The sequence below is a fragment of the Pterocles gutturalis genome, unplaced genomic scaffold (assembly GCF_000699245.1).
Source record: "Pterocles gutturalis isolate BGI_N339 unplaced genomic scaffold, ASM69924v1 scaffold2857, whole genome shotgun sequence".
Classification (NCBI taxonomy): domain Eukaryota; kingdom Metazoa; phylum Chordata; class Aves; order Pterocliformes; family Pteroclidae; genus Pterocles; species Pterocles gutturalis.
In genome coordinates this window covers 77,635-93,492 of record NW_010115027.1, presented here as the reverse complement: position 1 = coordinate 93,492, position 15,858 = coordinate 77,635, and the positions used below count along the sequence as shown (strand labels likewise).

Sequence of the window (15,858 nt, the reverse complement as noted above, 5' to 3'; positions counted from 1 at the left end):
TCCCTACAATTAAATTTTGCCAGTCACTGCAACTGCACATTGTTTAAAATGTACATATTCTGAATTGACTGTATTCAGCTAATCTCCAAAGATATTTCTACATCAATTATTAAAAACCCCCTCAAAAAAAAATTCATCTTATGTCCACATAAATTGTTCATAATTCACATAAAAGGATTTTATATAAAGCTCTGCATTTAATCTGAAAAAATCGCAAGAGAAGCCAACTGGTACAATGCTTTTTTATCTAAAAATGCCAGTTTGCACAGTTTGAAGATATCTTTTGATCCACAAGGTAAGTATACTGCCATTTAACGCTTGCACAAACACATAGAAAGAACAGTTTGTGTACACCTTACTTTTAAAATCTGGACTCTAAAACACAACTTACGCCTGTTTGTGTCTCTGTATGTGCTTTTCTCTCAGTTCAAACCCCAACAGATTTATTCTAGTAGGACCACAAAAGGCAGTAGCCCATACACTGAAGTATGCTTTTTCCAGATAGGCCTAATCATTTCAGATCTTGTAGCACTGTTAATCCAGAGGAATCGCAATCTAGCCCATACACTGAAGTATGCTTTTTCCACACAGGCCTAATCATTTCATATCTTGTAGCGCTGTTAATCCAGAGGAATCGCAATATGCCAGTCATTTTGTCTGACATATTTACACAACCACTACTTTGAGATGTAATTTTTAACACCTGTGATCTTGTTTTTACCAAATGGTTTTTTTCTTCCCTGTAGGAAAAGTTACTGAAACTGCACGTGTAACCCATTTGATACTAGAAAATGTACCTACTGCTTATGTTATACGACACTACTACTTTGAGATGTAATTTTTAACACCTGCGATCTTGTTTTTACCAAACGGTTTTTTTTTCCCCTGTAGGAAAAGTTACTGAAACTGCATGTGTAACCCATTTGATATTAGAAAATGTACCTACTGCTTATGTTATACGACACTGAGCCAGTACCGAAAGCAGTCTAACTGCAAGTAAATGCAGGTCCAGCTCACAGTTGCTATTCTTTAAGAGGAAGCTGATACATATATGGTTTGATCTTGCCTCAAAGTTACCCGTTTTCAGCACTAGACAGCACAGGCACCCACGATCAGCAAGGGGAGTAACAACTACCGCTGGCTTATGACTGTCCCCACCAGTCTGTTCTGCACACGTGCTGCCCAGGTAAGTCCTTGCATGAGGGCTGGAGAGCAGAGCACAGGACACTCGCCTTCTTAGGCTCTGAAAGTCCTGATCAGCGGCCCCCTGGGAACACCTACGGGCACCCACCCTCACAACGCAGCCTGTCAGCCCACAGCTCCGCACGGGGCCTCTGACAGAACAGAGGCAATCTGAGATGGGCTGCGTTTTTCACCACCAGCTTCTTTAGCATATGATTTCAGTGCTCATTTTGACAAGCCCAGCCTTCCCCGTTTAGACAACAGAGAGCTCACCATGCAGACGGAGCTCTGCATTTTACCCACTGGCCAAGGGCAGTGCCTGGATTCAACGTGAACTGAGTCCTTTATCAGATCCAGCTATTAAAGCCTGCACTGGGTTTCACACGTATCTAACTCTCTCGTTTCTAAAGGACAACTCAAAAGGAAAGCCCAAGTGTATGTTTAAGTACTGCTGGTTGAACTGCAGAACTCTCGTTAATGTTTATTAAAACTTGGAGGGTCTTTGTATATTGAGAACGTGCATAAAGAAGTGAAATAAAAAATGCCTTCTACTAGAAGCCAGAAGGTTCTGGCACAATCGGTATGTCACCTGGAAACGCAAAACACTTACTCAGGTGTTCAATGTTGTAAATCCTCGCAGTTAAAACAAAAAGTGCTTCTGTGCAAAAAATTCAACTCATCTTGCTTACTTCTCCAACAGAAGGCAACAAACACACAGAGTGTTATTGCTTAACGCCATAAATCTCAAAAGTTGGTAGGCAGTGATTTAGATACTATAACGTATTTACTGTACAATTAAGCTGCTGTTTGATTGACTTAATAACCTTAAAAATTCATAGGATTACACAAGACAGCGAAGTGTCTTGGGGACACTAGAGGAGGACCTTACCTAAATCTACGATGAGGAGACGAGTGAGAGCGGTGTAGAACACTGTCCGGCACTTGAGGTCACTGAGGCTGTAATTATCACTCATGCCCAGGAAAGGGAAGTGCTTACTCTGTTGAAACATAAATGTATGAAAAGTCAAGTGTTCTACAAAATTTACTATACACAATGTTTTTTAGCGTAGTAAGGAAACTTACTGTGTGATTCTGAAGCATGAATTTCACAGCCTCTATTTTCACAAGCTTTTTTAGGAGACTATAAGTAGCAGGTGTTAAGGAGAAATCAGCCTTGCACCATTGTGATTACATGATCAGGCTGAACAAACTTCCAGGAATCTTTAGTGAGAAAAAAATCCTAACTGAAACAACAACAAATGTAGGTTAACAACTGAATTTCATCTAGAAATATACATCACAGAGATATTATTTAGAACATTAAAGACCATAATCTATTATTAATTAAAGCAATTACTTTTCATGACATATATTCTAATCACAGAAGAGATGAATGAACTAAATGACTTTTATCATTAAACTTGGAGTTTCTGATAATAAATGGTGCTGTTCTTTCCCCAGATAGACACAGGTTATCAGCATGTGGGGAAAAAGCACTTGGCAACAGGACTGGCAGCAGCCCTAAGCAGCTCTGAAGTAACGGCCTCAAAGTCACAGAGGTGATCTTCCAGACCTGTCAAAAATCACATTTAGCTTGTTTCAGTTACAACAGATAAAAATACATCTCATACGTACCAAGCTATGTTAAACACTTAACCAAAGTATTTTCACACCTATAAGAACTGAATGGAAATTTCTTAAACCATACAAAGTCTCAGAGCCAGAGCAAAGTCCATAACGAGGTGGTCCAGCTGGGAATTTTGGACCTATGGATGCTTCCACAGGAATCCCAGTTTCTTCAGCTTTATAAAATATAAAGCCAATCAGACTGAGGACTGCTAAATGTGAACTGAACTGGCCCAGCCACCACACGCGGCTCCCAACGCGGGCCCTCAGGAAGGTCTCCTGCTCCGCTCTGTGCGTTGCTCTAGCAAGGCCACGTGGCTCCTGGGCTGAAGCTCCTGGCCATGGTCCAGCAGGAGAAGCTCGAGTGTGTTTGCACCTCCTCGTCACAAAGGCTCGCAGGGGACACACACTAAATGACACAGAAGCAATGTGTTTCCTGGACTGTGTGTACTCCACAGATCACATACTCTAGCATGACTTACTAGGTAGTGACACCTGATGAAATGTAACATTTTTCTTAAGGTATCTTTTAAAAAGCACAAGAAATAGTATTAAATCAAAAGCTGAGTTTGTAAAAATTACGTTATAGACCTTTAAGGTCAGGTCAGAGAGTTGAGACCTGTTTAACAACTCAAATTATTTCCTAGCAGCACGGATTATGAACAACTTTAATAGTGTAAGCACACACTAATTCCCTGTCTCAGATGATTCAGCCATTTGGGGTTGGGCAAAAGAGACAATACTGTGTATTCCAACAAGAGCCACGCTGACATTTTTGTGAGCTGTTGTACAGAGGTAACCGCTGCCGTGGGGAATGTTTGCAAACAAGGAGCGAGAGAATGGCCAAAGCAATGGTCTGGAATTTCTGATGTCTTCATTGGACGTAAAATTGCTGTATGACTAAGTCATACAGTAAGTCAGTTAAATTCCACTGTCTCAGTTCTGCATCTGTAAAATGGGGATATAAAAGGCGTTGTGACACCCAAGTATACTAATATACTTTTTTTTCCAAAATTCAAAAGCCAGAAACATTCATAAGAACCAAAGGCATCAAATGAATGAAATGACTTACAGGCTTGTACATTCTACAATGGATACTATAAAACCAGGACTCATCAGTTTACCGAACAGCGCTGGTCCATGGCATTGATGAAGTTCTTTAAGAAATAATCAGTATGATTGCATAACTTTAGACTGTACAGTAGTACAGACACGGAAGATTTTACAAATCCCCATAACACTTATTGTTGGTTTGGTTTTTCGCTCGCTTCGCTCTGCCATTCCTGCACATAATTGATTGAGGAGTTCGATTACTTTTATGGGAATAAACAATTTCCCTTTTCATTTTAAATGGATTAAACTCTTTTTAAACAGTTAAAAGTGTAAGAATAGGTTTTATAGCCGCTATTAGAAAATCTCCTAATCTAGTTTTACCATTATGTTCCTTTTTCAATCTATAACATTTGACACAGCATTACCTGGTTTTATATTGCAAAGCTGCAGAGTTGTGGGTATTTTTCCCGTTACAAGGGATAGCCTTTCATAGGATAAAGCTAACAAAGAATTTTTGAGAAACTATAAATATTTTACTCCAAGTTATTGTACAAAATAACATTGAAACTCTAGTTATTTTGCTACAAAAATAGTGGAAAAGTTAATTATTAGAAAGAACTGAACACGCATGAGGGAGCACTATGGCTTCAAAGACATAAAGGAATGACTAACATATTCCATTATGTAAATGAATTCAAAGATACTTCACTACTGATCAGCTAGGAGGGACATAATGATTTATAATTCAAATAACTGAGCTTTGAAATCAAATTGGGCTAATATATTTCGAAATATGCAAACCTGGAATAATTGTGGAAGTAATGTAAACCATGACACCAGCTCCAATCATTTGTTGCCTTTGTTGTTAACACTGTCTCATGCTTTTTCGTCCTTTTTTTCCCTGTTTTATAGTACAGTTGCTGGAATTATGGTTTGCTTCTAATTCTAGATTATCCTTTAGGAAAAAAACCTATTATACATGCAAAAAAAGAAAAATATCTATTTCTAATACTGTGTAGAAGCTGATTGACGTAGAGGAAAGTACTGAAATTAAATAAATTATTATTTTAACCTTTCATGCTAGCCACAATTTAATCTATATCAAATACTGAAAATTGATCCACTGGATCCAGCATCTTAGCAATACACTATTTCTTTCAAAGCAATATATACTTAATGCCTTTTAAAAAAACCCTAATATAATGTGAAAAGGCCAAAGTTTGCAATGCCAGGAAGTAGTTATAAACTACTTCATATGTTTGAAATAAAAAGTACTTCAGTATTATTATTAAAAAAAAACTATTGGTAGAGTTTTTTATAGGGAAAAAATACATATCTTTAAAAGCCAAAATGACCAGTGAAATTGGGTTGTACATCATTTTCTGGGAAAAAGGAAAAACAGCCTCGACAGGTGTAATTTATCATTTTTCTGATTTAATACCAAAGAAATATATTAAAATAATAAAAAGAATCCTGAAATCCTCAAAATTTGTAGTGATAAATAGCCCTCCCTGTCTTTATTGCATTATGCCTACTAACAGAAATATTGCATGGTGGATTTTGCCAGACAAGGACGATTATTTTCCAATAAAAAGTTGCATATTAAATTCCAGCACAAAAGTGGGTGTCTAATACTTTTGAAATCTTTTATGGTTTGCCAGGGAACACAATTTTAAACTTAACTAATACAACATCACGGCAAAGCGAACCAGCATTAACGCTGTCTCTGTACAACCCCACCCATCTAAGCAGAAAAATTACTCTTTTCAGAATTTTTCTCTGAAGTATTTCCATTGAAAAGTAATTGAATAATTTTTTGGTATTTATGTTTGTAGTTAATCTCTCTTTTTACTAGTCTTTGCACATTGCACACTGATGTTTAAGAGGCATATTTATGAAGGCAGTGCTGCTTTACATCCTGACTACCCACCAGGGTCTGAAAGTGCTCTTGCAACAGTTCGGAAGTTTCTGCAAAGAAAAGAGCCACAATCTCATCACAATTCTACTCTTTGGGAGAACTTAGGTTATTAAATATGTACTTTTTCATTCTTGTAGGTCCTGATATTATTATATCAATTTCATGAGCAGAAACTTGTTCACTGCAAATACAATTTGAGTAGTTAAAAAAATAAAACTATCCTGACATTCCAGCCTTGGAAAAGTATTTGCACCAATAGTTTATACTGACTGTAATTTTTGAGAGCTGCCATGTGACTCCATGCTTTTGAAAGCCTCAACAAGACAATATGAAATGCTAGATGCTTGCTGGCTGTAGCAGGAACATGAGGCTGATTATTTCAGCAAGCATATATGCATTATAAGTAAACACGCAAGCACTTTAAGTTAGGTGCACCACGTTAAATTTCTTGGTTATTTTTTTTTTTGCTGAAGCAATAGGTATATAGTAGAAAAGAGTGAGCTCATTACTCCCTTCATAAATCTTATTAATGAAATAAATGTCTCCCCTTCTGTTCTGGTCAAATTCCTTAGTAATGTTTCACTTTCAAGTCCTTTCCAGTCCTATTGCTGTGATGCCATGAGAACACAAACACATGCATATTTAAGTAGAAAGTTAGCTGCTTAATGGTATTCACGAAAACATAGCAGGACACATTGCATGATTTTCATTTCACTTACGGAATGTGGAAACCCACATTCATCTTTCAACCCAAGGAAATATATTACAATTCTTCTCATACAATTAGGGTTCTATGGAGAAATAAAATGATACCAATTGTCATATTCCAGGTGCCTTCCCCTCCACTCATCTAACAATATCCTCTAGAAGATTACAAAAATGTTGGTTTTATTTTAAAACAGCGAAAGATTTCAATATTGAATGTTTTCATGAGCTCTGGTGGTTTATTATCTGTCGTATATCTTTAAGTATTGTGTCACATCAAAAATAGCTACTACTTTTTAAAAATCTTCTTGCTCAATTGACTGAAAATTCAAAGAGCAAACATTCTTCTCCTACTTACGATAAGAAAAATACCAAAGGATTGCAACAGATAGCAAGTCAGCATCCATGATCTGAGTGAGAATTTCACTAAAATATTTGAACCCAGACAAAAATCCACAAGTCATGGCTGTTTTATCAGTAGTAATGATCACACTGACCCAGTGAGAACTTAAAATCAGGCAACAATAAAACATATGAAGAGGCTTGTGTTTCAAATCTAACTCACGCTTCATATCACAGTGGACTCATCCTCAAAACAGAATCAATCCTGTTCTTAATATTGTTGAACTCACCAATGGTATTGACTTCAAGAAGATTAGGAATGGGATAGATGAACATAAGCAACTAGTTAAATGATTTCTCTTTTGTAGGGTAAGAAATAGGTGTAAACAAGCACACCTTTTAAAAACTATGCATAGAAAAAGATGAACTAAAATGAATAAATATTAAGAACCTAGTTGGTTTAAACATGTGGCATACAAAACAACAGAAGTCTCATCTTAATTTTTACCTTACTATTTTCAAATAATACGTTACGTCATAGACAATAAAAAAGGATATCCAACAGAAAGGTCATTTAGAAACTGAAGAGTTCTTGAAATCACGGGCTCACATCTTCCTCGGTATTTAAGATTTGTAACACTGGAATAAACAAAACAAAACAAGAGTGAGATTTTATAACACATTTTCCTCTTTTTGAGAAGTGCGGTGCAGAAGCTCAGAGTAGTAGCACATTATGCTAGGAATGTATTTCTGTGATATGTCTTAGGATTTTCCATTTATGGGACAGAAAATGCCATAAAAACATGCCATGTCTTTTTCCTGAACAAGGGATTCAAACATTTTTATAATACTGTAACAAATACATTCATTTTTTAAAAATCCATCATCTGTCATAATGAAACAAATTATCTGAAGCTTAGCCCTACTTGTATCTATCTTACTCACTTTTCAACACAATATCTGGCCACTTCACTTCTGTAGTATTTATCTGCCCAATTCTTCACAAGATAAAAACAATTTGCCATAAATTCCCTAGGAAAATTTCCACAGGAGAAACAGGGCACAGAAAAACTAAAGGCCAATACACAGAGCTACGATATACCCAAATCCCAGTGAAACTCCTCCTTGCATTTCTTGTCCTAATCCCTACTTTCCCTCTCCCCTACACCAAACTGAAGTCAAGATACACAGGGGATACTGCACTTCCCTAACTGCAACCCCTCTCAGATACAGGCATTTAGGAAGCATACTCTGATTAACGAACCAATGCATAAACGATGATACAGGATAACACTCGACCTGTTATCAGTCCTGGGGGAACACCACATCAAACAACCTCTTCATCAAACAGCAAACTCTTACAGTTAGCCTTTTGGTGAAATCACACAGCTAACGCCAGGCGGTGCTGACCTGCTCTACCACAGGTAAACCATGAGACACAGCACAGAGCAGGGCCCCTCTACAGCTTCTTCCGTACTGTGTGCAGGTCAGAGCAAAGACACCTCAGTGACCTGGGGGGGAATCTGTTGTGTTCTCTACTAACTTTACTAGGAGGTGAAGAGGTGGCAGTAGCCTTCAGGTGAAAGGGGTAAGCTGAAGGCAGAAAAACGGAGGAAGGGCATTTTTCTCAAGTAAGTTAAGAGTCACTGACCTTGTAGTCAGTCTTACCTACCTTTCTGATGGGAACATCATACAGGTCAGTGTCAACAACCTTACCCAAGTGTGAATGTCCAATATCTACTGTTCCTGTTGTAAACTCCAGCCAGCGAGTCCAAGAAGACATTAACTCCCCTCTCCCCAGTAGCTCAAATGCATTTCTCACTGAATTATACACTGACTACTAGTAACTTTTTCCTAGTACTCCTCTGAGAATCCAAGCCGGGCTGCTCAGCCTGTAACAAGTTGCTTCCTCCTAGTTCCTTTTTTCGAAGGCCAGCGCTGTGTCCCACTCTTCTGGGACAGCCACCATCACCCTTAACCACCCAAAAACACAAACAAAAGTTGAATGTCCCTCTTACTCCGGAGTGGCAATGCTGCGTAAGAGATTCACAGCAGAGTTTCTGATACTGGATTCAGCTGGAGCAATAAAAATCAGGCCATCAGAGCATTTCGAAACACAGCCCATCCAAACAAAAAGGCCGCCTCAGGAGCCCAGGCACCTATTCCCGGTCGTGATAGCAAGCTGCCAGGATGTATCTCAAACTGCCAGGTGAGGAAGAGTAATTTCAGATTTGTATGCCTCAGCTTCCTCGTCTGTAGAATATGCATAATGATTCTGACACTGAGCTGTCAGATCTGTTGATGAAAGACCACAACATAACAGGTATAATCAGTACCAGCTATTCACACCGTGAGACAAAAGGATTTCAATTTTGGGAACGCAGAGCTTGAAGAAAAGCCATTAAATGCCTTGAAATCAGCTTCAATTATTGCTTTTACATATTCACAGGCTAAGGAATGTACCACACCACATGAACTAAATCTCTTCTTCAGGAAGTTATGAACTCAAAATGCAGTTTAAAGCATCTAAGTGTTTACTATTATTTGCTCTGGAAAAGGCAAATAACAATGCAATTACCAGAGCAGTATTCCTCAATTTAGATTTACAAACAAACATTGATTTACTTTATAAAATCTCTATGAAGAGCTACAGAGGTTCAGATTGCCTTAAAGAAATAGCCCATTCTAGCAAGTCCATAATTCACAGTTTATCCCTGCTACGGGGAGATTTGGAGATGTTTATAGTTGCACTAAATCCTTAACAAGTATATACCATACAAAGCAATAAAAATGAATTTGGACTACCCAGATTTGACATCAATATCAAAATCATAAAAAGGCTATTTTGCAAAAGAGCAAAATCTTTGTCCTTCAATAGCCAGATGTATGACATCTAAAGAAAAACAAGAAGTCACAGTGACAGTTTGAAGAGAAAAATTAAAAGGAAGACTCTTCATCCACCATTCAGGGTACTTTTATACACATCTATTCTTTTAGTTCATGGTTGTATTTTGATGCTGAAAGATGGAGTAATAATATAAAAGCTAGAAAGTACTCGTGAGTGAACAGAGGCTGAAAAATTTCAATTACAATCGTAGCAATTCCCATTTCTGTTTCTGCCTTATCAATATCAGGCAAGATGAAAGACACATAAAATGTGATATTTTAAGAAACATCTACAAAACATTAGAAGTATCTGAGAAAATTTGTAAAGATCTAGAGGGGACCCTCATAATACAAAAAGCAATTTTCCACTATGTAAGGAAGAGAAGCCAAGGAATGAAAGAGGAGAAAAATTTACAGCTCTCAGAGAAAACACGGCAAGACAGCATTTAAATCCAAGTGCTAATGTCCTTGCCTCTTTATCTCTGAAGCGTGCTTATCAATCTAAACTATGAACCAGATGAAACAGAGTAAAATGAACCAACCATAAAGTTTCAGATGAGTCACGGAAAACAAGAGTTTCATCAAAAGCTACGGCAATGTCAAATTCACCAAAACATCTACAGTACACGAGCACTGAAGACTTTTCAAAGGCAAGTACCAAAAAAGGTGGAAATAAAAAATGGCAGAATATTTCCAATGTTGGTAACAATGCCAGTACCAAAATACTGAACTACACACACACAAAACCAAAAGAGCAACAGTTGACACTGACCCATGCTGAAAAGCTATAAGAATTAAAAAAATTTAAATGAGAAAGCATTAAGAATCCTGCATAGTTTCAAATATTTGCTTTTAGTTTGCCTTTAGTAAGAAGAATAAAACCTTAGCTTCTAAAGCTGCACCAAAGCAGCTTCCCAGCTTTCCAACCTCCGAACCCTCCAGCCTGCAATGCAGCTTTGTCTGTCACCACGACTGCTTACAAATGCAGCTCCATCAGCACACCAAACATCTCTGCCCTTAACACAGTGACTTAAAAGTATTTTAAAAAGCTTTCTATTTTTAACCTAAAATCTAGAAGGGAAATGATGATTATATACTACAATTTAGAGTTCTCTGGGAAAAAGGTTACCACATCATGCACAGAAGAATAAAAATTCTTTGTACGTTCCAAGTCATTATGATATTTGGCCAGGGAAAGAATCAAGACAAAAGATACCCACTTCCAGCTTCCCAAACCCACTTCATGACTTATTTTTTTCCCCCCCAAAAAACCATTCTAGTGTCCTTGATTTCCTGTCCTGTCCTCAGTTTATGATTTGGAGAAAGCCCTCTTCACACACATGGACTCTCAGAAGCTCTGTCTGGTGCACAGCAAAGGACAACCCCTCACATGAGCCGCAGCAGTTCTCCTGGCAGCAGTGGGTGGGAAATGACACTGCTGGAGCATAGGAGCGGAATGCCCAGCTTCGAAGAGAGAACTGAAGAACTTGCAGTGCAATTTGAAAAAGAAAATTTTAAAGGAGGTGGCAGAAACAGGGATGGCAAGGTAGAAAAGCAGAAGCAAAGCGTACCCAGCACAGAAAAGGGAGTGCTGAAGAGTATGGGCTGGACAAAGAGAGGAAATCCATTTGGTCATACAGATGGCGGGTACCTTTGCCATTTATCACTGCATGCCAAGGTGGGGAAAGACAGCTCAACAGAAAATGTGTTCAAAATCTCAAGAAATCAAAGAAAAATGCCATTTATCCATCTAAACATTACTGAGCCCGCACTGGACTTTTGGAAACTAGAAGCTCCACGTGTCAGCCAGTAAGGTATCACAAAGAAGATGTCTCTAACCATAGAACAAAAAAATAATTAATGTCCGGTAGACTACAACGTGATCACCACAAATTCAATTGCTCTATTTACTCCTCACACCAAGTATAAAATGCTTCCTGCGCACACCCCTCACTGGATCCTTTAATGGCAAAGTGGAAGGAAATAACCTGACACCATCTTTTGATCATTCCACAGCGCTAATGGCAGATTACAAAACACTTCGTGATTTGAAAGACTGGTTGCCATTAGCCAGGCAACAATACTCTTTCAAGCATAACTCCTTTATTTCACATAATGCTTGGCATCAACAAAACAGAAACTATACAGTCTCAAACATTGCTGTGCAGTTACTATACAAGAATACCGCAGCTTCAGCAAGAAAGCGCACACTAAAAATTTCCTAGCATTTCCTTTTAACCTAATGTTAAGGAATAACACAACAAATTCTTCCTACATAAAGAAAAAAAAATGCATCTGTAGGCTAAGACAGAACAGTGGACTAGCGGCTTTCTAAAATAACAGTGCAGTTAAAAATGCTGAGTGCATCCACAAGAGAAACAGGTGAACACACCCGGGTACCCTGCCCACTGCTGTTACCAATGTGCTGAGTTTATTCTCGGTAACAGAGCATCAGAAACGCTGCCAGACTGGAATGCCCCATCAGACCCTAGTTTTTGGATTATATATCAGTATGTTATGGTTTCACACACAGATTTTCCAACTGGCATGCTATCACTGGGGAGGAGCTCGTTTATTTTAATTGACACAAACATGAATGTTTTTATACAGCGGTTTCACAGCTAACTCTTAAAGGTACTGACTGAATTGTCCATTTCAAGCTGTAACATCTGTTGTGTAAAATGAAATTGATGTTCAATCTAATCAATGAACAATTCACAAAGATGCTGCATGTTTTCAGAAAAATACAGTAAGCCATGAGGAAAGAGAAAATAAAAATACAGAGTGTGTAATCTAAAAAGCAGCACTGATTTTTGCTTTTTATGTGCTTCATTTTCTTTTTAAATCTTCCATGTAACATTAAAACACTATGGTTTTTTTCTTAATTTATGGTATTGTGCAAATACAGCCCTATCCGATCCAAACACATGTAGTGCTTATCACAGAACTTGTTAAATGATATATTGTTATTCCCTCAAGTGGCAGAGGCAACAGAGATCTCCTCTCAATGGCAGCAACAAGTAGAAAAAGAGAAGCAAACTGATTCATCTGATCTCCAAACAACAGTCCCCTTTCCCCTCTTTTTCCTCAGTTGTTCAAGTGCCACTACAGTTTGAAACAACAGAATGAAGCCTAGCCGTCTAGTCCCATGGCATGGACTGCTTCCAGAAACCCTACATCCATCAGTATTTTTCCATTCATCACCCTCCATCTACCTGTCATCAAACCATACTCCAGATACATATCACGGTTTGATGGGCACTATTGTTATCCTAAGGCAAGATATAACACTCGGCTTCTGGTTTCGAGGAATCAAAGCATTTATGCCTTGTTTTCCACAGAAAAGTTAAGTCATATTAGAAAATGACCTTGTCCTAATCGCTACAATTTCTCAAGGTTGGTAGTCATAGCAGCAAAAGATAAGCCATGTTTAATGCTGGCCAAACAGGCCACGGCTAACCTGGTAACATCGGTAGAGATGGTTCTCTAGTAGGTTGAAGTCTACTGAAGTATTTACAGGTCTTAGATTCAGAGGACATGAAGTAAACGACAGGATGCAGCATCTTCCTCACTGGAGAATTACAAGGCAACGTACTTGTTTCTCCTCCACAGAACTCACTGTCTCCTGGGGTCTCCCAGATTTTTTTTAGTGGATAGTCAAAATTTTTCAGAGGGACCATTTTGTTTTGCTTCAAGTGCAAAACTGATTTTAGAAGTTCCAGAGTCAGGAGAAACTATTAAATCTCATGAAAGGCATAAGTACTAATAGACAAAATCCTGCTCATTTTGCTGACACCCAAGGAAAGCGGCTGCATCAAAGACATCAGAAAAGGGTAGCTTCTCCAGAGTAGTTTTTTAGGATTATTTTTAAGTATTGCAATGCTTACCTGCCAGAATAACACATCACCTTATTCTGCCAAATGTCAGCGATGAGAGGACAGCTGATAATAATGCCCCTTTTCTCCTTCAGTAAAAAACCCTCCTCTGAGTTTCTCTATTTTTAAGAGAGCAAATTTTGCCAAATCTTGACAAAAAGGAATCCGAAAGAGCCCATCCTTTATCAGTTCCCCACTGTAAATGACCATGAAGCTTTACAGGCAATTCCGCTGACATCTGAGGGTGCAGGAATGAGAAGTGGGGAGGGATGGGGACTGCTTATGCCAGTCTCACTGAACAAGAGTCTATGAAATCTCAGCTCTATTCTCCCACAAGCCACTTCGAGAAGGGATGCAGGCACTGTGGAGGACACGTCATGCTGAAAGCATTTATTTAGGGGCTGCAGTACCTCCAGAAAACAAAATATGAATGCTTCTGAAAATGGTTATCCCTTATTTCAAATATTTAAAATTTATGGGAGACATTTTTCTAGCAAAGAGCAAACCTAACAACAAAATAAAACTTGGATTTTATGTAAATATTAAAGACAAAACAAAATACATAAAGAATAGAATCAAAGCACAAACTCACATTTTTGTCATAAATGTTTCCAGAACATGGTTGTCATCTGTTATTCCTAAGACTTCTGACATTCGGGCATACACCTGGAAATAAACATTTCAACAGTAACATATTATAGACATTTACAATTACCAGTTATTCGAAAACATTCCCTATTTTGATTTTGCACGAGAAAAGTACAGGAACAAATGCCTGTTCACCCAACCTAGCTGAGGCACTTGTAAGACATGGCTCGTACACTCTCCAATGGTGTTCTGCGAATTTGGGACCAACAGGCTTTTCCTTGCCCTCGCATCCATTTCTTCCCACAAAGGAGACGTAAATTTTTCCACATTAAACTCACTTTGATGTTCACAGAACAATACAATCTCTATTAACAAAAACCCCTCTGTTTTATTATAAAAAATTGCGAAGGGATGAAGAATACATTCTTCAGTTGGCCTCTGACCTCAGTGGAACGATTCAACACTGTCCCTCAGCTTGCGTTTGCACGTTCTTGCACTGCCAGTCCTAAAATCTGTCAAATTAGGAACTCTTTAGACATTCATTTTTGTGTTCTTGAAGGGAGAACAAAGGCTTTGGCAGCCACGCAACTTGTAGTTCTGTAATACCGCTATTACCAGCCAAGCTGTCCCAGCATCCTACCCATCGGCTCAACCTGCTGTTACGATGCAGTAACGAATTCACAGGGCACATCAAGTATATTTTTTCCTTACTGTGTAATCCTCAAAGTTTTCCGGCAGTGTTAGTAGTCTAACATTTAATTTGGATAAAAACATTTAGCTGGGTTAAATCAACTTCAGAAGAAGGGAGCCACGTACTGCAAAATGTCTTCAGTCCCCCGCCAACTCATTCCACCCGGAGCTCAACTAACTCTGCTATCTGCTCACAACTGGGCTAAACGCAGATCTGCCAGTCAGTACGCGTCATTTAATTCTAACCCTTAGTGCCACTAAAGCATTATGGGTTAGATGCCACCCTGCCATCGGATGTGACCAAGCCGGGTACTGCTGGCCCAGCACAGGCAGCCCCGTTCCCAGCGGTGAAGGCCTGGTGCCATCTAGCTGTCAGCTCTGTTCCCTGACATCGGGTATTCCACACACATACCCACAAACTGCAGCGCACGCAACACCTCTGGTACCGTACCCAGCCCGGCTTGTACCACCTTCCTTCCTGCTACAGATGTAATCCCGTGACTTTGCTTAAAAACCAAACCAGCAGTATCCTACCTAAGTAAATAATAATAATAACAATAATGCAAATAACAACACAATAAAAATTGTATTTTTATGTCCCAAAGACTTAAATTTTAAATCAGAGCATAAATAAAGGCATGACTGAATAAACTTTCAGCTCTAACCAGAAATTGCACCAAGATCAAGGATAACTTAACTTGTAAGCTCACTTATCCTGTTATAATTGTATGAATGTAATTTATTGTGACAAAATCAGTAGTGAGAGGACAATGAAAACAGGAAGAAAATTGTAATACACACACCTTCAAATGTTGCAAAATATTAAGTTCACACTGTAAATGTGAAGTTATCATTCATAGTAATTAAACATAGCAACAGTAATATATTCAAGTAGAAAAATAGTACCTTTTAATTTAAAAAAAATCTCTCTCTAAATAGTGCACTGCTGAAATGCTATAGCAGCTGCAATTTTAGCAAAGTTTGAGAATTTCT

General features: G+C 38.4%; 1 protein-coding gene across 1 annotated transcript in view; it reads right to left on the bottom strand.

The window, feature by feature from the left end:
- Window positions 1–15,858, bottom strand: part of RANBP17 (RAN binding protein 17) — a gene marked incomplete at its 5' end in the record, with an annotated part of 125,662 nt that overhangs the window by 35,117 nt on the left and 74,687 nt on the right. Inside the window, 4 exons of the mRNA XM_010075006.1 lie at window positions 2,072–2,180; window positions 2,266–2,329; window positions 7,385–7,465; window positions 14,180–14,253. Coding sequence (XP_010073308.1) covers window positions 2,072–2,180; window positions 2,266–2,329; window positions 7,385–7,465; window positions 14,180–14,253 — 328 coding nt within the window. The remainder of the gene's footprint in view (window positions 1–2,071; window positions 2,181–2,265; window positions 2,330–7,384; window positions 7,466–14,179; window positions 14,254–15,858) is intronic.